Here is a 19986-nt window from a genome sequence, read left to right on the forward strand (position 1 = left end):
CAGGTAGCTTTATTGCTAGTATTTAGAACCCTTAGGAAATGACTACTTCTCCAAGATGACTTCTAGGTATAGCTGGCTTTTGGGTTTGAGTCGCTTTTGGGTTTGAGTCTCTTGCAGAATCCTACCTCTTCAATTTATTTTATTTTATTTTTTATAATTACTTAATTAAGGGCTGGGGATTTAGCTCAGTGGTTCTGCCACCTGCCTCTCAAGTGCAAGGTCCCAAGTTCGATCCCCAGTACCAAAAATTTTTTAATTAATTAAGACCTTAAAAAAAAAAGAAAAAGAAAAAAAAAGGGGGCCCGGGATTTAGCTTAGTGGTTCTGGAGCCTGCCTCACAAGCACACTTTTAACCATTTGAACTATATTTGTGGTTATGTAACAAAATGTAAAATAAACTAAAAAATTATATACAGTAAATATGAAATTGTATAAACTAAATATGCTTTCAATATGATGATTTATCCTCAGGAGAGAATTTTTTTTGTTTGTTTGTTTTTGTTTTTTGAGACAGGGTCTCACTATGTAGTTGAGACTGACCTGGAACTCACTGTGTAGCTCAGGCTGGTCTCGAACTCACAGCCATCCTCCTGCCTCAGCCTCCCGAGTGCTGGGATTACAGGCATTCGTCACCACACCCAGCCAGAAGAGAAAATTTAAAAGAGGTTAGAATGAAAAAATAGAGAAATAGGAAAATAGAAAAAGATTAGAAGCAAGGCTGGAAGACAAAGAAAGATTGCATAAACTTTAGAAAACTGATGAAGAAAGGGAAAGAGAAAAGGAAGAAATAAAGAAGGACAGCAAAAAAGAAAACAAAATTAGAAACAATGTTCACACATAACAAGAATAATCAAGAAAACAAAACAAAAATAAGAAAAGAAAAAAAATGTCCACTTCAGGGCGTGTCTCTGCTGTCACTAGTAGGCAGAGTGGGCAAACAAAGCCCAGATCCGTGTCAATTAATCCCAGAGAGCCAGCTGTAGATTTATGGTGGGATAGTAGATAATCCCAGCAAGCTTGCATCTTTAGTTCCACTGAAGTTCAGGCTGGTTTCTGGCTGTGAGGCTGGGACCCTATTTGTTCAGAATGCAATAGTCTGTGTGTCTTCTGCTGTCTTTGAACTCAGCTCCTTGATCTCCTACCAACTTGAATTTGGTTCCACCTCACTGTAACACTGGAGCTGCTAGACAGAGCCAGTCTGAAGCTGCTCTTGAGTTCTGAGCTCACTTGACTCACTTGGCCTCTGCAAGGTGGCTACTGGCCAGTTTCCCTCTCCTGGGGGACGTCTGAACCCAGATAACTCACCATCCACCATAGACTACTGTCTCCACTGCTCCATTCCATTGATTTTATTCTCTGTGGAGGCCTATGAGGTTGCCAGTAGTCACTGTGTCTTTAGGCTTGAGCTGCCCCTCACTTGCAGTGAATCATTGGTCAGGGAAGCACTGTTCTCTCTCTTCACTCTTCCCATGGGCTTTAGTTCCTGGTTCACGTCCTCTCTGGGTCTCGGGAACCCACTTTTTCTACCTTCTTTTCCTCACGTGGCTATATTCCCGTGTCTGGACACCAAATCTCAGAGAGGCTGTGTATCTGCTGTTTACTCCTCCATCTTTCTATAAGTCCTACCTCTGTGCTCTTAAGGACTATGAGCATCCTCTTGAGTGGCCATCTTCTTCCTTGTAGACCTGGCAGTGCCTTGATGTTAGAGCAGGTGTCCTTTTTGGGTGAGGCTTGCACAGTGCAAGGAGGTTACCCCAGCCTTTGCCGTGGGGGGCCAGCACAGAAAGTCTAGTCCATGGGGACCTGGGGCAGCAGCTCCAGAGTGGTCACCCAGGCAAGTGTGGGGGGTGGGTTTTAAGAGGCTTCTCTGTGGGGATTCCATGAGGACGAGCACATGGGTTCAGTTTTGGAAACTGGTCTGAAACCTGGCTCTATCATTTCCTCAGAAGTCCCGGGCAGTCCTTCCTAGAAACCTCAGCCCCCTTCTAGAAAGTCAGAGGCTCAGACCTGTTTGGCCTTCCTTGTAACAGGATAGGAAGTAAGGGCCGGGGATTTAGCTCAGTTGCAGTATGCCTGCCTGGCAAGTACAAGGTCCTGAGTTCAATCCCTGGTACTTAAAAAAAAAAAGGTAGGAAGTAAATGCTGGTCACCACTTTGTGGGTGGGTGACCTGAGCTGGTGTTCACTTATCCTCTCTGTACCTAGTACTGAATTTCAGGCCACATATAATAGCTTCTGAAGGTAGGTGGGAAAGCACACGTGTTAGTGTTACATGCTCGTCCTTGGGGACACAGTGTGAGCACAGCTGGAGCAAGTCCCTTTGCTCACAGAGCATGGACCTAATGAGCAGGTGCTGTTAAGATGAGGCGATCATTTAAACAGGCTTCAGATTGTATGGCCTGTGTATGCTGTGGTTGGAGACTGAGCGGGCTGGGAGATTGGGCAAGGCTTCCTGAGGAAGGGATGTGGCAGGCCAGGGCATGGCTGGGAGCAAGCAAGCAAACATGTATTGTGCAGCAGGTCCCTGCATGGACTGCCTTTTAGGGCACCCTTCCAGGTGGCAGATTCTTTCCTCAAGTTCTTTTATGATTTTCATAGCCAGAAGGCCAAATTCGGCTGGGTGTAGTAGCATGCACCTATAATGCCAGCATTCTGGGAAGAGTGCATGTTTGAAAAAAAAATACTGCACTAGAAAATGTACCAAAATTAACAGTAATTTGATCCCTGTGCAACATTACAAGGATATTTTTTCCTTCCTTTTTTCAGAATTTATATTCCACAGTCAATTTATATTCATTTAGTAATCTGAACAAAAGTTAATGAAACAAATGTAAGCAAGACAGAGATGCATATGGGAGATAAGGTTTGTTTGTTTTTTGTTTTTTTGAGACAGGGTCTCACTATGTAGTTGAAACTGAACTGGAACTCACTATGTAGCCCAGGCTGGTCTCGAACTCACAGCCATCCTCCTGCCTCAGCCTCCCGAGTGCTGGGATTACAGGTGTGAGCTACCACACCTGGCTAGACTTTTTCTTTTTTTGAGGTCCTGAGGATTGAACCCAGGGCCATCACACACCCAGGTCTTTTTTTTTAAATAAAGTCTTGCTAAGTTATTAAGTTGCTTAGGTTGGGGTTGAATTTGTAACCCTTCTGCTTCAGCCTCCCAGAGTGTTGGGATTATAGGTGTGTGCCATCATATCTGAGTAACTTTTCTTTCTTTTTTTCTTTTTGTTGTTGTTTTTGCTGTTGGTGTACTGGGGATTGAACTCAGGACCTGGTACTTGCCAGGCAGGGGTGGTACCACTGAGCTACATCCCCAGTCCTGTGTGCCTGTGTGTGTGTGTGTGTGTGTGTGTAACTTCTTGTACCACAACCCACAGTGAATCTGTCCTCTTTCTGTTTTTATTTTTTGTAGGGATGGGGAAGTATATCTTCTGTTTATGCACATGTATGTGCTTTGGAATTTTTCTTTTTTTAAAAATTAATTAATTAATTAATTTTTGGTACTGGGGAATTGAACTTGGGACCTTGCACTTTCGATGCAGGTGGCAGCACCACTGCGCTAAATCCCCAGCCCTGGAATTTTTCTTTATTAAAGAAAAGAACAGTAACAAGCGCATACCCTACAGGAGAGTCACTTAACAATGCAGGTCTTCTGTGGTTGTGCTTGCTGCTCTCTGTTGTGCTGTTGGCTCCTTGCTTTGGTGCATTTCCCTCCCTGGCCTGGTGTGTGCCCCATCTTGGAAGCCTATGCTTATCCCCCACTTGGTGAAGTTGTCTTTGCTGCTAGCAGCCAGCTGCTCTTTCCCCTTGGCTTCCCTGCCATCTGTCTCTGCCTTATTTGAACTCAGACAGAGGTGGTATCTGCCTAGCTGTGCCAGTTGCTGTTCCATGAGCCCATCTGGTCTTCTGCAAGCCAGGGCTGGCACAGGGTAGGTGCACCATAGCCCTTGGAGTTACAGTAATTACCAAGCTTTCCCCTGCCCCAGTTCTTTGTGACTCTGCAAGCCTAACATGTCTTGGTCATGGACAGCTAAAGACGTGATTAAAGAGATTGAAGACTTTGACGGCTTGGAAGCACTGCGCTTGGAGGGCAACACAGTGGGTGTGGAAGCAGCTCGGGTCATCGCCAAGGCCTTAGAGAAGAAGTCAGAGTTGAAGGTAAGATCTGCAGTGTGAGCAACTGGGGCTGCTTGTGGACCAGCTTCCCCACCCTGCTGCAGCCCTCCCAGGCCCTGCTCTGGTGACTGTCACCCACATGGCTCCTCTTCCTGTGGCCGTCTGGAGCAGCTGGGGCTCCGCCCCCTGCAGTGGGCAGACGGGAGTGGAGTTAGGAGTGCAGAGGGTTACACCCGTGATAGTGAAACTGGGGAGGGTGTTCACCCAGGACTGGTCTGCCGCCTGTGAGGAGGGAATGATGCAGAGTGAGCCACACATGCACCTCTGGCTATTAACCCTTCTGACAGACCCCGAGCAGGGCTCTGGGTAGGAGTGGCTGGGCCTGGGCTCCTACATTGCTACGGACTAGGAGGTGCTGCAGCTGGAGGCCCAGCCAGCTGTTCCTCTCAGTCAAGGCAGGTTCTTTCCTGAAGCTTAAATCCAGATGATGCCTCTTAGGCCAACACAAAGGGCGGTTCAGAATCTGTTTTCTGCAGTACTGGGGATCAAAGTAAGGGTTATATCCCCAGCCCTTTTTTGAGATAAGGTCTCAATAAGTTACTGGGGTAGAACTCCAACTTGTGATGCTTTAGTTTGGATTCTTTTATCGAGTGTTCCCAAAGTGGGTGCTACTGCATACCAGTCTGTCAGTGTGCTCTAGTGAGAAAAGTGGGAGTATCGAGTTCAGAATGGCAGGGAATGTCACTATGCTGTGTGTCGTCCCCCACATCCCAGTGAGTATTAGCATATTTAAGTTAAGAGTCCTGAGGGAGAGTCCAGACTGGAGCCATGGTCCCTAACATGTACAGGGATGAGCTTGTTCTAGGCCTTTCTCCATTTGTTATTTAATCCTCCCAATAGCCTGGGTAAAGTACTGGGTTGTGTCTTAGTTTTTTTTGTTTGTTTGTTTTTTGGGTTTTTTTTGGTACTGGGGATCAAATTCATGTCCTTGTGCTTGTGAGGCAGGCGCCAGAACCACTGAGATAAATCCCAGGCCTGTGTCTTAGTTTTATTTTATTTATTTAAATTTTTTTGGTTTTTTTGAGACAGGGTCTCACTATGTTGTTGAAACTGACCTGGAACTCACTATGTAGCCCAGGCTGGTCTTGAACTCACAGTGATCCTCCTGCCTCAGCCTCCCAAGTGCTGGGATTACAGGCATGCGCCATCACACCCACCTGCCGTGTCTTAGTTTTATACATCAAGGGAGTGGAGGCTCAAGAGGAACTGTGCTTTGGAGTCCACAGGTCTGGGTTCCAACCCTAGCACCTCCACTTTGCACTGAACGTGGCTCTGAGACTGGCTTCTGTAGGAGGTGGGGCTCTTACCCCTTAGAGGTCACCCTGAGAGAGATTGCCATACACTTTGTCACCTGATGTAGACCCAGGCCTGTCTCCAGTGCTGGAAGAAGCGGAGCCCAGGACAGATGGACACTGCCTTTGATGGCCTGCAGTGTTCAGGAAATGGGCTGATGCAGGATACAACGTTTCCTCCCCCGTGAGGTTTTGATAGTTGACAGAAGTACATCTTAGGGTCATACAGGAGGAGGAGGCTGGACAGAGTTCATGTGAGGCTGAGCTAAAAATGCTCTGTTGTCACCTTGGAGATTACCAAAGCATAAGGCCCTGTTGCACAAAAAGGGTTCCATAGGCCAGAGAAGGAAGTGACCTGGAGCCAGCTGGGTGGGGCTCAGAAGCCAGGCCTTATTTCCTGGAGCCTCAGGTCAACCCTTTGGCTCATCATACTTGAGTTATAGAGCTTTGTGGGGAGGTGGCACTTGGATTATGGCTTCCTATCCCTTGCCCTAAAGACCTGCATCATCGTAATTCCCTAAGCAGGCCTGGATACACTAGACATCCAGCTGGGACCCTAGGGTGTAGGTCAGTGGCTTTATGGGAAGATAGAAGCTTTTTTTTTTTTTTTTTTTGGTGCTGGGGATTGAACTCGGGTCCTTGAGCTTGCAAGGCAGGCCACCGAACCACTGAGCTAAATTCCCATCCTGATATAAGCATTTTTCTACAAAAACCAACTTCCCTAGTATGGAAGGTTAGACATAGCTGGTCTAATTTTTTTTTCCTGGTGCTGGGGAATGAACTCTGGACCTTTTGCTTGCCAGGCAGGTGTGGTGCCTCTGAGCTACAACCTGGGCCCATACCTGGTGTAATTTAAGGTCTGCATCTTTAGGGGAAATTGGCTTTCCCTGTGTCCTGTCAGCTCCGTACATGGCCCAGTGATGGCTGCAGTTGCGGAGGTTTTAGTTTTGGTAATAGACACAGCAATCAGGATTGGGAATAGGACTGTCACAATAAAGTTATGTGGATACCACCTTTGTGACACTTACCTAATACTTTTTACTAACTTAACTAAGTTGTACATAATTTCAGAACATTACTCTTTTTTTTGGTACCAGGGATCGAACTTGCGACCTTGTACTTGCAAGGCGGGCGGCAGCACCACTGAGCTAAATCCCCGGCCCAGAACATTACTTCTATAGGTAGAAAACCAGAATGCATTACGGTAAAAGAAATACCCAAAGGCTCCAGCCTGAGCCCGCTTTCTCTTTGTTAGAAAGGCAAGAAGTAGGAAGTGGACCCAGCCCCCATGGAGCAATCCATTGGAAGTGGTAAGACGGGAGGGAAAAAGGAACTTCCTTGATGCTGTGACCTGTGTGGTTTACTTTCTTGTTCCTCTGTCACCTGGAACCATGTCATGTGTCCAGTGAGAGGGCTGGACTTGTTAAAAAAGTTCCTTCTGCTTCTGCTGAGCCCCTCACAGCCCTTAGGGGCCACATTAACTGAGGCCAGGCCTCCGGGTATCACTGTCTTCAGTCAAAACTGGTCCAGCCTTTTGCAGGCAAAGCCCAGATTAAGAAGTCTTGTAGCCAGGCTTGGTAGCACATGCCTGCCATCCTAGCTTCTCTGGAGGCTGAGGCAGAAGGATTATGAATTTGAGACTACCCTGGGCAACATAGCTAGATCCTATTTCCAAAAAAGTGTGGGGTGAAGCCAGGCATATTGTTGCACATCTTGATTCCCAACACTCCAGGAGGCTGAGTAAGGAGGATCGCAAGTTTGAGCCCAGCCTGGGCAATTTAGTGACTTCGTGAGACCATCTCCAAAAATGGTGGGACTGTGAGGGCCCTGGGTTCAATTCCGAGTACTGCAAAAAACAAAACAAAAACGGGGTGAGAGTTGGGGGATAGCTCAGTGATAGAGCACTTGCCTAGTGAGTGCAAGGCCCTGTGTTCTATCCCAAATAGCGCCAAAAAAAAAAAAGAAAAGAAAAACTTGTAATGCTCAGGTCACCCCGGCCCACAGAGTGAAGGATGCTCATGGCTAGTGTTCTATCAAATAGCGCCAAAAAAAAAAAAAGAAAAGAAAATCTTGTAATGCTCAGGTCACCCCGGCCCACAGAGTGAAGGATGCTCATGGCTTCACATTAGGCTCCTGACAGTCTCTGGCTAAGTGTTTGCTTTTTCTCCTGCACAGCGATGCCACTGGAGCGACATGTTCACGGGGCGCCTGCGGTCTGAGATCCCTCCGGCACTGGTAAGGCTAGGGAGTGCGCTGGACATCCCCTGGCATGGGGGACCCTGTGGCTGTTTCCTGACTTTTTCTCACATTCTTCCTTGTGGAGCTGAAGATAAACCTCACAGGTGACCGAGTGCTGAAGCAGAGCCTGGGTCCTGACAGGAAAGGGTGGGACACAGCAGGACAAGGCTTGCCTGGCCTTGGATTGGAGGGGGACAGATGTGTCTTCTCGGGGGGATGGGCCCAGCAGTGGTCAGCTGCCGCCCTGAGCCTGCCGTGGCATCCTCAGCCTGCTATTCTTGTAGCCCACACGGGGACTCCAGAGATGCCTTGCACCCCTGTCCTTTCTGAAGAGCCTCCTTCCAGAGCCCCCTGGGGTCCTGGACAGGGGACAGATGCTTTAATGGCACGGAAGGGGGCCTCTGAGGAAGTGGCCTTTGAGGAAGCTCCTGGAGAGTTGATGGGGTTGGTGCTCAGCCTCGGGGGATGAGCAGGACCAGGTGGGGCTGGGATTCAGAACTCTGGTCAGCTGAATTCATGTGGGTATCTGATAGGAAGGTAAAAAGGAAGCTTGGGGAAACTTCCCTCTGGCGTAATTGCCCTGCCTGAGGTTTTCTTTGAGTTTTCCCACCAGTGAGGACAAGGAGGCTCAGGGAGGGAGAGAAAGGGTTGCGGCAGGGAGTGGCACAGTTGCAGGCAGGAACACCGCAGAGTGAGCGTCTGTGGCCACCTGTGGGTGGAGGTCATGGGGCCGGGCCTTAGGAGAGCAGGGTGGGAAAATGAGTGCTGAAGAGCAGAAGGACCCTGGAACCCAGCTCAGCCGCCACCTCCGTGACCCGGCGAGGGCAGAATGTTCCTCCTGCCCTGCCCCCGTGAGCCACCTTCCAAGCCCCATTTTTGCCCTCCCCACTCTCGTCCCTCTCTGTCAGACCCTCCTCTCCTCTGACTATTTTGGGGGCCTGTAGGTATCCCCAGTCCTACAGGTTCCCAGAGAACTCTGCCTCCAGTCTAGCTCCTGCCACCCCTGTCTGCCATACCCCAAAACCCTGGAGGCATTTGTGGGACCTCCCTGTCTCCTGCCATGCCTAGGGAATCCCTAGCTTCACAGGGTCCCCTTCCTCCCCTTACTTCCGGCCACACCAGCTGGCCTCCGCCGTCACCCACGTTCCTGCATCGGCTCCCAGGTAGGCACATGGCCTCTGCTGCCCGCTGCTGTCCCTCATTTCCTCCTCTGTCCCCCATGACCACAGAGTCTGTCCCCTCAGGCCAGATTGAAGTGCCTTGGTTTAAGCCCTCCACTTCCTCCTCGGCGTCTGGCTGCTGCTTCCCACTCGTCAACACCTGTGTTTTTTGCTGCCTTCTCATTGGCTACTGTCATCCGGACTGAGCTCATCCGCCACCTCCTACAAGGAGCCCTCCCAGGATTCCCTCCTGCCCAGGTCCCATGTACTAGTTAGGAGCCCTCTGTGGGGTTGCCAGTGTGGACATGGAATAGGAAGCTCAGTGCCAGGAAGGCACATGTTGGTGGCCTGCGTGTCCACTGAGGGCAGGGCTGGCCCTGGCACAGGAGCAGCAGCTGGCAGATGTCTGGAAAACTGACCTGAGCTCCCTCTCTGCCCAGATCTCACTAGGGGAGGGACTCATCACTGCTGGGGCCCAGCTGGTGGAGCTGGACCTAAGTGACAACGCATTTGGGCCTGATGGCGTCCGTGGATTTGAGACTCTGCTCAAGAGCCCAGCATGCTTCACCCTGCAGGAGCTCAAGCTCAACAACTGTGGCATGGGCATTGGTGGCGGCAAGGTGGGTTTGGAGTCCATGTAGTCCCCGCTGCATCCACATGCAGCAGAGTGTGCTCTAGCTCCTGGACGCCACTCTCTGGGGCTCTTGTTGCCTTTTCATTTCAAAGGAGAAAGGTCTCAAAGGCAGCAGCCTCTGGCCAGTGGGGAGAGGAGTCTAGGAGGGTACCCGAGTTCTCGTGTTGCTTGGCAACACTGAGGCAGTGATACTGTGTAACCTGCTCGGATCTGCTGGCTCTGCAAAATGGAGGCTTGGAGCATTCTTGCCCGTACTGCCACTTAGAACAGCTGGCAGAGCCAGGGCGAGGAAGGAACCTAGAAAGAGAAACGTGCTGCTCCAGAAGGGCAGTCTCACCTTGATTCCTGGGCAGAGCCTTGGTATCACCCCTTGGATTCCAGAAATCCAGGCTGGTCAGTGGTGCAGAGGAGCTTGTTTGCTTCCCAAACATGTGTTGAGAGGGTTGGTCTCTTTAGTCCCTGTTTGTCCACCCGGGCTCCTTCAGGAGGTCAGAGCTGAGAACTGAGTTCATTAGTCCCCTCCCTCACGTACATTCTGACTAAAGGGAAAGTTTGGGGACACAGGGAACCAACAGGGATTGGGGACCTATTTGTGCAGATGTTTACCTGCCTCACATGAACAGTAAGTTGTCTGTCCCCATTTTCTCACATGAATAAACTCAGGCTTGGAGAAGTGGGGATGTGGGTCACAGCTAGTGTGTAGGGGACGGAATTTGAAACTTCATCCACACAGCTCCATTCAGAGCCAGAGAAACTGAGGCAAGGCTCACCATGTCCCCAGGCTGAGGAGCCGGTGTAGCCACCCCCACAGAAAGTGCCTGCTGCCCTGCATGTGTCTCTGTCTGTCCCACATGCCCTCCCCTGTGTAGATGGGCAGTAAGCTGCCTATGTGCTACGATGAGAGAATGTTTGCATCCCCATGGAGCAGGTGCGCCCAACCCAGAGTGAGGGGTGTCACCTGAGCTGGCCACACAGCAGTGCCAGGAAACTGAGGCTCCTGGAGAGCCCCACTGGCCTGTGCCTGTCTGGCCTACATCATACTCTCAGTAGGTGGGGTGATGTTGGGAAGCAGAGTTTTGAACCCTTGCCCAAGGAAGGAGCTTCTCGATGGACCAGCTCTGCTCTCCGATTTGACTGGGACCGTAGCCCTTCCTCATCCATGAGGCTGCGTTCCAAGGCCACCCTTGGTGCCTGAACTCCTGGAAAGTCCCAAGCCCTAAATGTACTGCTTTTCCCTATATGTCAGTGCTAAAATTTAATTTACAAGTTAGGCATAGTGAGAGATTAACAGAAATACAACAAGTATATCAACATACTATAGGAAAAGTTGTGCGAATATGGTCTCAGAATGTCTTAGTGTACTATAGATCTTAGCAACCTTAGCAGATGATTGTTTCTTTCTCTCTCTCTCTCTCTCTCTCTCTCTTTTCTTGGTTTTTTTGAGACAGGGTCTCACTATGTAGTCGAGACTGACTTGGAACTCACTATGTAGCCCCAGGCTGGTCTCGAACTCACAGCGATCCTCCTGCCTCAGACTCCCGAGTGCTGGGATTACAGGCATGCGCCACCACACCTGGCTCTGTTTTTCTCTTTTAGTTGAGTGCTCTCAGCTTTTCACTTACAGGGACAGTTTTCAGCTTTGGTTTGGCCCATCCTTAATTGCCAGCAGCACTCCTTTTGGGCTTTTTTGTTTGTTTTTTGGTACCGGGGATTGAACTCGGGTCCTTGCACTTATAACACAGGCATGCCACCACACCTGGCTCTGTTTTTCTCTTTTAGTTGAGTGCTCTCAGCTTTTCACTTACAGGGACAGTTTTCAGCTTTGGTTTGGCCCATCCTTAATTGCCAGCAGCACTCCTTTTGGGCTTTTTTGTTTGTTTTTTGGTACCGGGGATTGAACTCGGGTCCTTGCACTTATAAGGCAGGCCACCGAACTGCTGAGCTAAATCCCCGGCCCCTTGTTTGTTTTTTAAACTCACTGTGTAGCCCAGGCTGGCTGCAACTCGTGGAGATCCTCCCGTCTCAGCTTCCCAGGTACCGGTATAATGGAATTAGAGGTGTAATGGGCTTTGAGGCCATTATGTAAAACAAAGGCCACTTGAACAAAAGTGCTGTGATATACAACAATTGATCTGGTCATGAAGTAGTTACCAAGTGATATACTAAAGGGATTAACGAGCAGGAAGTATCTACCAGGTGGATACTCTGGACTTGACAGGACTGTGTGAGATTTCATTACATGGCTCAGAACTGTGCACTTTCAAACACGAATTATTTATTTAAGTATTTTTGTGTCAGGGTCCCACTATATAGTTCAGGCTGGCCTCAAACTCATAGCAATCGCCCTGCCTTCTCCTGAGTGCTGGGATTCCAGGAGGTGTGGTCTACCATGTCCAGCTACTGATCAGCGTTTGTACTTTGTCTCTTAGTATAACCAGGGTAGAAGCTACCTCCTGACCGCATATTAAAAACATGGCAAGCTGAGGTTTGCACCTCAGCAAGTGTCACTGCTATGTCTGGCTGGATCGTGGTCCCAACCTGCTGGTTCCCTCAGGCACCATCAAGGTCTGGGCTCTGGTTCCAAAGTCTGTCACTTGCTTACTGACCACAGACAGTTTCTGAGCTTGGCAAAGTGGCATGCACCTGTAGTCCCAGCTGCTGAGGCCAGAAGATCCCTTGAGTCCAGGAGATTGAGCCCAGCCTTGAGGGGTGACTGTGTTTCAGTGGGTCTGTTCCTGCCACTGCTGCTGGAGGTGTGACACACTGCAGAGCAGGTTCATAAGCATTCCGGAGAAGGGCTGCAGGCTGGGCCAGCATCTCACCTTTCCCCATAGATCCTGGCCGCAGCTCTGACCGAGTGTCACCGCAAGTCCAGCGCCCAAGGCAAGCCACTAGCCTTGAAGGTCTTTGTGGCTGGCAGGAACCGGCTGGAGAACGACGGAGCCACTGCTTTGGCAGAAGCTTTTGGAGTGAGTGTTTTCTTCCCATCCTGGCTCACTGGGCACCAAATCGAGCGGGGTGGTGAGGGGGTAGGGAGTCCTGGTACCCTGTCCCACAGTGGGCCACTTCCTACCCTGTCCCAAAAGGTCCCTAGTCTGCCACGTCAGTGGGTCAGCTGAAGCTCCAAGCACAGAAGATTGACCTTGGGTAGGGTGGGCCACCTGGTCTGAGAGGTGCCTTCCTCAGCAGCAGCAGGGCAGTGGGAGCTGCACACACTTGCCCGAGATGGGGACAGAAGAGAGGCAGGAGCAGCCAGGTGGCCTTCTCCCCAACCTCTTCCCTTTCCTCTTCTTCGCAGGGCCCTGAATTGAGGCCTTGGCAGTGAACTCCGTGCAGGACCACACTTGCCTCCCACAGGAGTGGGAACCTTGGGTCTTTCCCCTTCTCATCTACTTTTTAATTTTTTGTGGTACTGAGATTTGAACCCAGGACCTCATGCATGCATGCATGTTCCCCTCCACTCTTCATGTAAATGTTTTCTAGGGTGGTGGTGTGCTGCAGCAGTAGCCACACCCAGGCCAAGCAGTGTCCCACAGGCCTGCCGCTTTAGTGGGCTGTCTGCAGGGATGCATCTAAAGACACCTCACCTGCCTGTGTTTCCCTGGGCCCCTCAGGAGGTGCCTGCCTCTTCTGGAGCTGGTGGGGAACTGGCTGCCGCCCATGAATGTGCCCTTCCATTGGCCTCTGGTGTGCTTAGAATGGGGTTCTTAACCCAGTGTAGGGAGGAGAGTTGAGGGGTTCTTTGTAGAGGGAGAGAATAACATCATTGCTGTCTCAACACAGCTAAACACTCTAGTTGACCTGTGAACAGTGTGCCAACCCCCCCAGTCAGGAGCCCACAGAGCTCCGCACATGCTAGGCAAGTGCTCTACCACTGAGCTACATCCCCAGCTCCTGAGTGTGATGTTGGACTCCCAAATACTCTGTTAATAGCTTGTGGTTACCCATAACATCAACAGCTAATTAACCCACATCTTGTGTGTTTTGTTTCAAGGAGTATATTTTGGGGCAGGGGATTGAACCCAGGGCCTTGTGCATGCTAAACATGCGCTTCACCACCAAGCCGCACCCACGCCCCACAGTGTGTGTGTTATGTATCACACATGGTGGAAAACCAAAGAGGACCAAGAGGAATCATTTTTTACCTTGATGTGCAGTTTGTGGGTGACACAGACCACCCAAGAGGTCATCAGTGTCATGTGGATCACATGGCATTTTACAAAGACATTCCTAACATTTGAATTCACTGCAACAAATGTTGGCTACAAAATTATTTGTGGTGTGGTGAATTCTAGCAGTTACAGTGTAACACTGCACTTTTTTGTGGTACAGAAGATCGAATCCAAGGGTGCTGAATCACTAAGCTAACACCTCTCAGCCCTTTTTTTTAGAATTTTGAAACAGGGTCTTGCTAAGCTGCCCCAGATGACCTCAGATTCGTGCAGTAGTGTGGACCTATAGTCCCAGCCACGTGGGAGACTGAGCTGGGAAGGTCACTTGATCCCATGGGTTTGAGACTGGCCTGGGCAACAGAGTGACATTCTGTCTCTGAAATTAGAGAAAAAGAAAGAAATTTGTTTATTACCGTATAAAGGTTGGTATAGGGCTGGGGATTTAGTTCAGTGGCTCTGCCCCCTGCCTCGCAAGTGCAAGGTCCTGAGTTCAATCCCCTGGAACGCCCCTGCCAAAAAAGGTCATGTAATAGTAAACTTACTCTCAGATTTTGTTATTCATAAGTACCGTAGACAAGGCATTGTCGTTCACTCTTATAATCTTAGCACTCTGGTAGGCTGAGGCAGGAAGATCACAAGTTTAAACCCATCCTGGGCAACGTATTGCTTTAGTGAGATCCTGTTCCAAAGTAGAAAATAAAAAGGGCTGGGGGTCAGGGGGCTGGGGATTTGGCTCAGTGGTTCTGCCTCCTGCCTTACAAGCATAAGGACCCGAGTTCGATCCCTGGTACAAAAAAAAAAAGGCTGGGAATGTAGCTCAATACCAAGGCCTTAGTATAATCCTTAGTCTTAGTATAAAGAAAAAAAGTACCTATGTTACTATAACATAAATTCATGTTTTTGTTTTCTCTTTTTGAGAAAGGGTTTCACTATATATCCCAGGCTGGCCTTGAACTCAAAACAATCCTCTTGCTTCAGCCTTCCACGTACTGGGATTACAGGTGTATTCCACCATACCTGGGCTGCATTTTGATTTTTTGGTGTGTGTTTTGATAACTTTCAGTTCAGTGGACTTCCTTTGTAATTCTGTATCATTTTTATCGAAATTTAAAATCATTTTTCTGGGATTTAGATAAGTGGTGGTGCTGCTGCCTGCCTCACAAATGCAAGGACCTGAATTCGATCCCTGGTACCAGGAAAAAAATAAAGTAAAAACATTTTTCTGAGGAGGGACCCAGGGGCTTCCCTAGCTGTCTGATGAGTACGCAGCACAGGAAATGTTAAGCAGCCTGGTTTGTGCTGTGCCTCAGTTGGCATGCCTGGATTTGTCTGTGACTCCTCCCACATTGTGCCAAGCATCCAGGGACAGTTGTCCCAGACCTGTCCTCTACCCCTATGGCAGTGGAGGCAGGCGTGTCCCCCTCCATGAGAGCTCTGAGCTGAGGGCAGATGAGAACGGAGCTTTGATCTCCAGCAGGAGGAGCAGGACACCACGGAAGGAAGCCTCCCTGGGGGAGATGGATCCAAAATGAGAACTTCGGGTTGCACAGAAAGCAGCCTCCACGCAGCTGCCAACACATGAGAGACAGGGATGGTGCCGTGGGCGAGCGAGGTGTCCAGAGGCTGGGGTGGAGGAGGGCTGAGTGAGTCAGGGAGCCCTCCTTTCCCCCACAGGGACAAGGCTCGTGGACCATGGTGTGGCATAGCCAGGGGAGGATGGCTCTGGAGGAGGCCAGGTGGAGCTGCACTGTCTGGAGCACTGGATCACTGACTGGTGATCCGCAGAGCCCTGGGTCCCCATAGCGCAGAGGACACCAGACTGGGGAATCCATGTCTCGGTCCCAGGCCTCATGCCCCAGAGCCTCTCTGCTTCCCAGTCCTCTGTCTGCAGGTTCCTGAGCCAGTAGGTCAACTTCAGGGGGCTGAGGTGGATTGGGCACAGCCATGCCAGAAGGGTACTTTGGGGTCTGTGTCCCAAGCCCACACCCGAGCCCTTGCTGGGTGTCAATGGCCCAGGGCCCACTCTGCGCTGTCCTCCTGTCCTCACAGATCGTTGGGACCCTGAGGGAGGTCCACATGCCACAGAACGGGATCAACCACCCTGGCGTCATGGCCCTGGCCCAGGCCTTTGCTATCAACCCTCTGCTACGGGTCATCAACCTCAACGACAACACCTTCACTGAGAAGGGCGCAGTGGCCATGGCCGAGGTAGGCTGGCTTCTGCCCCACTTCCCTGTCGTGTGCACCCCGTGGGCCCAGCTCACTTGAACACCTTTGGAACAGGGCCGTGAATCACAAGCTGTTGCCATGGTCCCTGAGTCCTGAACATCCTCCCTGCTGCCTCCCCAGTTGGGGCTGGTTTTGCTCTCAGGCCAAGGGAGACAAGGCTGCCCGCCCTGTCTCTTCCCAACTGACTCCTCCGCTGGCTGTTTATTGAGCCCCTGCATGGTGCCTGGGTTGTAGGCCCCGTGGGTCCCTCCTTAAAGAGGGAAGGGAGCCACCAGGCAGCATGAGACAGGGCTCTGGGTAGCAAGGATCCTGCCAGGAGCTCGCCTTCTGGCTAGGTTCGGGACAAGTGAACAGCAAGTGGGATGTTTTGGGCAGAGGGATCACAGGTGTGGAGGCTCCCTGGGTCCTGCTTTGAAATGATGCACAGTTGCAGGAGGGGGAAGGAAGACCTCGTAGCCTTTGCTGGTTCTGGGAAACTGTGTTATAAGGAATAGGGAGCCATGAGAGTTGTAGGGTGATGTGCTGTATTAGACTTGTACTTCAGGCATTCTGACTATAACATGGGCGGTAGGCTGGCGTGGCCCTGAGAGGAGCAGAGATGTGGAGGGCCGGACCAGGACACAAGAGCATAGTGTGAGCGCTGAGCAGGGTGTGTCCTGTGCCCTCCTGCTGGACCTTGTCGTCTTATTGCAGACCCTGAAGACCTTGCGGCAGGTGGAAGTGATCAACTTTGGGGACTGCCTGGTGCGCTCCAAGGGTGCTGTAGCCATTGCAGATGCCATGCGTGGGGCTCTGCCCAAGCTCAAGGTGCCGCTGGGCTCTGGGCCCTGGGCCACTCATGGGGGTAGGGGAGCAGCCCCTCTGTATCTATGATGTCACACCGCCTATGCCACCTGTCTGAGCCACGGTGTCTTCTCCGTGAGGGAGCAGTGCAGTGTCAGCAGATCTGGCTGTGGCTGGGCACCGGTGTCATGTCATTACACGTGTTTGGCTTCCCACCCCTGTGCCTCTTGGGGAGCAGGAGCTGGGCCCCTGGTAGCTGCCTGCTTCTACTTTCCTCTTCTCCTAGGAGCTAAACCTGTCATTCTGTGAAATCAAGCGAGATGCTGCCCTGGCTGTGGCGGAGGCTGTGGCTGACAAAGCTGACCTGGAGAAGCTGGATCTCAATGGTAATAGGGGCCTCAGGGCCCTCAGCACAGCCCTGCCGACCGACCGCCGTGTGCCTTTCTCACCTCAGTTTCCCTCTGAGCAGGCAATGCGCTGGGAGAGGAGGGTTGTGAGCAGCTCCAGGAGGTGCTAGACAGCTTCAACATGGCCAAGGTGCTGGCATCCCTCAGGTAGGAGCATGGGCAGGTGGCCCACGCACCTTCACTTTTTCCTCTTTGTGCTTACCCAGAAAGTGTTGGCTGAGCACCTAGTGTGTGCCAGGCTCTGTGCTGGGTGCCAGGGAGAAAGGGTGAGACACCAAGGTTTCTGACTGGCAGAAACAAGGCAGGGTGTTGTCTGTTCCATTGAGCGTGGCACCCTCTGGAGGTGGGAGTCCGGAGGCCTCTGGAGCTGATGTGGATCTGACTCTGATGTGGCAGAATAGCAAATATGGTGGACAGAGGCCCTGGGGCACCTCAAGGGGACAGGCACAATAGTATTCCTGACACTGACTAGAAGGGAGGCAGTTGGCACAGGGAAGTCAAAGGTGATGGCACATACCTGTAGTCTTAGTACTCTAGGAGGCTGAGGCAGGAGAATTGTGAGTTCTATTCCAGCCAGGACAATTTATCGAGAGCCTATTTCAAAAAATTAAACAGGCAAGGTCCTGAGTTTGATCCCTGGTACAAAACAAAACAAAAACAAAAAACAGGGCTGGGATGTAGCTCAGTACAAAGGCCCTGGGTTTAACCCTCAGTACTACAGGGAGGGTAGGGATTCCAGTATTTGATGAGCCCATTGCAGAGGAGAGAATGGGTGAGTATCAGGGAGCACCCACCTGCAGGTTCACAGGCAGTTTGTGTCACTTGTCTCCAGGCCACATCAGTTCCAAGTGGCACAGCAGATGGTTACATGTCCTCAGGGCTGCTGCAGAGGCTTGGGTCCGAGGGAACTGACATGGCCCCTTCAGCGGCAGGGGCATCTCATGGGCCTCTCCCATGAGGTGTGAGTGGCACTGCCCTGGACAAGGTCCCCATAAACCTTGATGGTCTCCTTCCTGTTTCCTGCCTCTGTGTAGGACTGGGGTGGGAATGGGTCCCTTAGGAATAAGACAAGATCTGCAGCACGGTCTCCCTGGGGGGTAAAAAAATGAAGGACATGTTCCCTGGTAATACCTGTCCTTCCTGGGAGCAGGGGCGATCTGGTCTCCCCTCATAGAGCCAGGCCTCTGAGCCAGGGTGGGCTGAGGGAAGGGAGGCTCTGCCTTAGCCAACTCCTCTCTGCAGTGATGATGAGGGTGAAGATGAGGAGGATGAGGATGAAGAGGAAGAAGAGGAGGAGGAGGAAGAGGAGGAGGAAGAGGAGGAGGAAGAGGAGGAGGAAGAGGAGGAAGAGGAGGAACCACAGCAAAGACAAGGGGAGGAACCAGCCACGCCCTCGAGGAAGATTCTGAACTCCAGCACGGGGGTACCTTCCTGTCATTGCTAGGGTCAGGGCTCTGATCACCTGAAATCCTGGAAGATGCAGCCACAACTACTTTTTGGGGTTTTTGGGTCTGTTTCAGGGTGGGCTTGAGCTCACTGTGTAGCCCAGGCTGGCCTCATGCTCCTGAGTAGTAGGGATTACAGGCATATGCCGCTGTACCTGGCCCTGCACACTATTTTTATATTAATGTAGGTATAGAAACTGATGTTTTTTTTCACCCATCAGTGAATTATCCTGGTGACCTTCAGGGACAGCCTTGTGCTCTGGAAATTGTGGCTGGAACTGTGGCACATACTTGGTGTCCCCTGCTGGGCCCTGGTGGCCTGGGATTGCCACCCCTAATCCATTCATTCATGTCCCCTCAGAATTCACAAATGAGTAGGACCCTGTCGTACCGGGTGCTTTCCGGGGATCTGGAAGCAGTGTGGTAACAGTGGTCTCAGGTGGCCACAGCCTGACCCAGGCTGGATTCCAGTTCCAGGTAGCCTCTCCCCGGTCATTTCTGGGCCTTGCACAGCCTGGTGAGGATCCATGTGGAGGCTGAGTGGGGGAACAGTTCCAGACCTTGGCCTAGGTCTGGCTAAAGTAAGGGGTGGGTGTCCCGGAGCAGCAACAGACAGCAGGGTCTGAGGTTTGGAATCTGTGATCGCCTCCCATCCGTGTCCCATTTCAGGAGCTGGCCCCATCGCTGTCCTCCGCACAACCCACCGACATCTCTACCTTCCTGGCCTTCCCATCCCCCGAGAAGCTGCTGCACCTTGGGCCCAAGAGCTCAGTGCTGATAGCTCAGCAGGTGAGACAGCTTGCTAGAGGCGGGGACAGCAGAGCACGGGAAGAAGCGGGGGTCACTGTCAGCTGGCGACCGGGCCTTCGCTGTTCTTTTCATATTGTTAAATGCAGACACACATACGTGAAAGTGCAGGATACGTGTGACACTGCAGTCCTCTGCCTGCAGTAAGGGCGGCCTGCCCACTCCAGCCTTACCACCGGGAACTTCGTTCCCAGGCCCTTTGGTGTGTTCCCAGGCTGCTGCGTGGTCAGTGGTTTCTGCCAGGCCCTGTGTGTACCCATGGGAGGCCACCCTTGCCCTAGCCTCACTTATTTGCTAGTTGGTTTTGGCTTCATTCATTCATTCAGAAGTGATTATTGAGCACCCGTTTGTGCCAGTCACTGTATGGTTTGAATTTATTCATCCACTTGTGGTACTAGGGATTGAACCTAGGCCTTCACACTGAGCGACATCTTAGCCCTTTTTAAAAATTCTTCACATTTTGAGACAAGGTCTCACTAAGTTTCCCAGGCTGGGCTGGAACTTCCATTCCTCCTGCCTCAGCCTTCCAGAGTGTGTGTACAACCACGCTCAGCTAATACAAACTTTTTGTGTCCTAGCATTTTCATACCACACCATTCTACATTTTCCCCTGTGGGTAGAACTATTTTTGGGGGGAGTGA

At 51.2% G+C, this 19986-nt stretch overlaps 1 protein-coding gene across 4 annotated transcripts in view; it reads left to right on the top strand.

The window, feature by feature from the left end:
* Positions 1-19986, top strand: part of Rangap1 (Ran GTPase activating protein 1) — a 34096-nt gene that overhangs the window by 11120 nt on the left and 2990 nt on the right. For all 4 annotated transcript variants that reach the window (XM_010634472.3, XM_033766202.1, XM_010634471.3 and 1 more), the window contains exons 3-12: positions 4033-4160; positions 7646-7705; positions 9309-9488; positions 12337-12471; positions 15724-15882; positions 16597-16710; positions 16973-17072; positions 17156-17240; positions 18336-18516; positions 19208-19327. In XM_010634472.3, coding sequence (XP_010632774.1) covers positions 4033-4160; positions 7646-7705; positions 9309-9488; positions 12337-12471; positions 15724-15882; positions 16597-16710; positions 16973-17072; positions 17156-17240; positions 18336-18516; positions 19208-19327 — 1262 coding nt within the window. The remainder of the gene's footprint in view (positions 1-4032; positions 4161-7645; positions 7706-9308; positions 9489-12336; positions 12472-15723; positions 15883-16596; positions 16711-16972; positions 17073-17155; positions 17241-18335; positions 18517-19207; positions 19328-19986) is intronic.

This window comes from Fukomys damarensis, unplaced genomic scaffold (assembly GCF_012274545.1).
Source record: "Fukomys damarensis isolate Sample0158 unplaced genomic scaffold, DMR_v1.0_HiC HiC_scaffold_19, whole genome shotgun sequence".
NCBI lineage: Eukaryota > Metazoa > Chordata > Mammalia > Rodentia > Bathyergidae > Fukomys > Fukomys damarensis.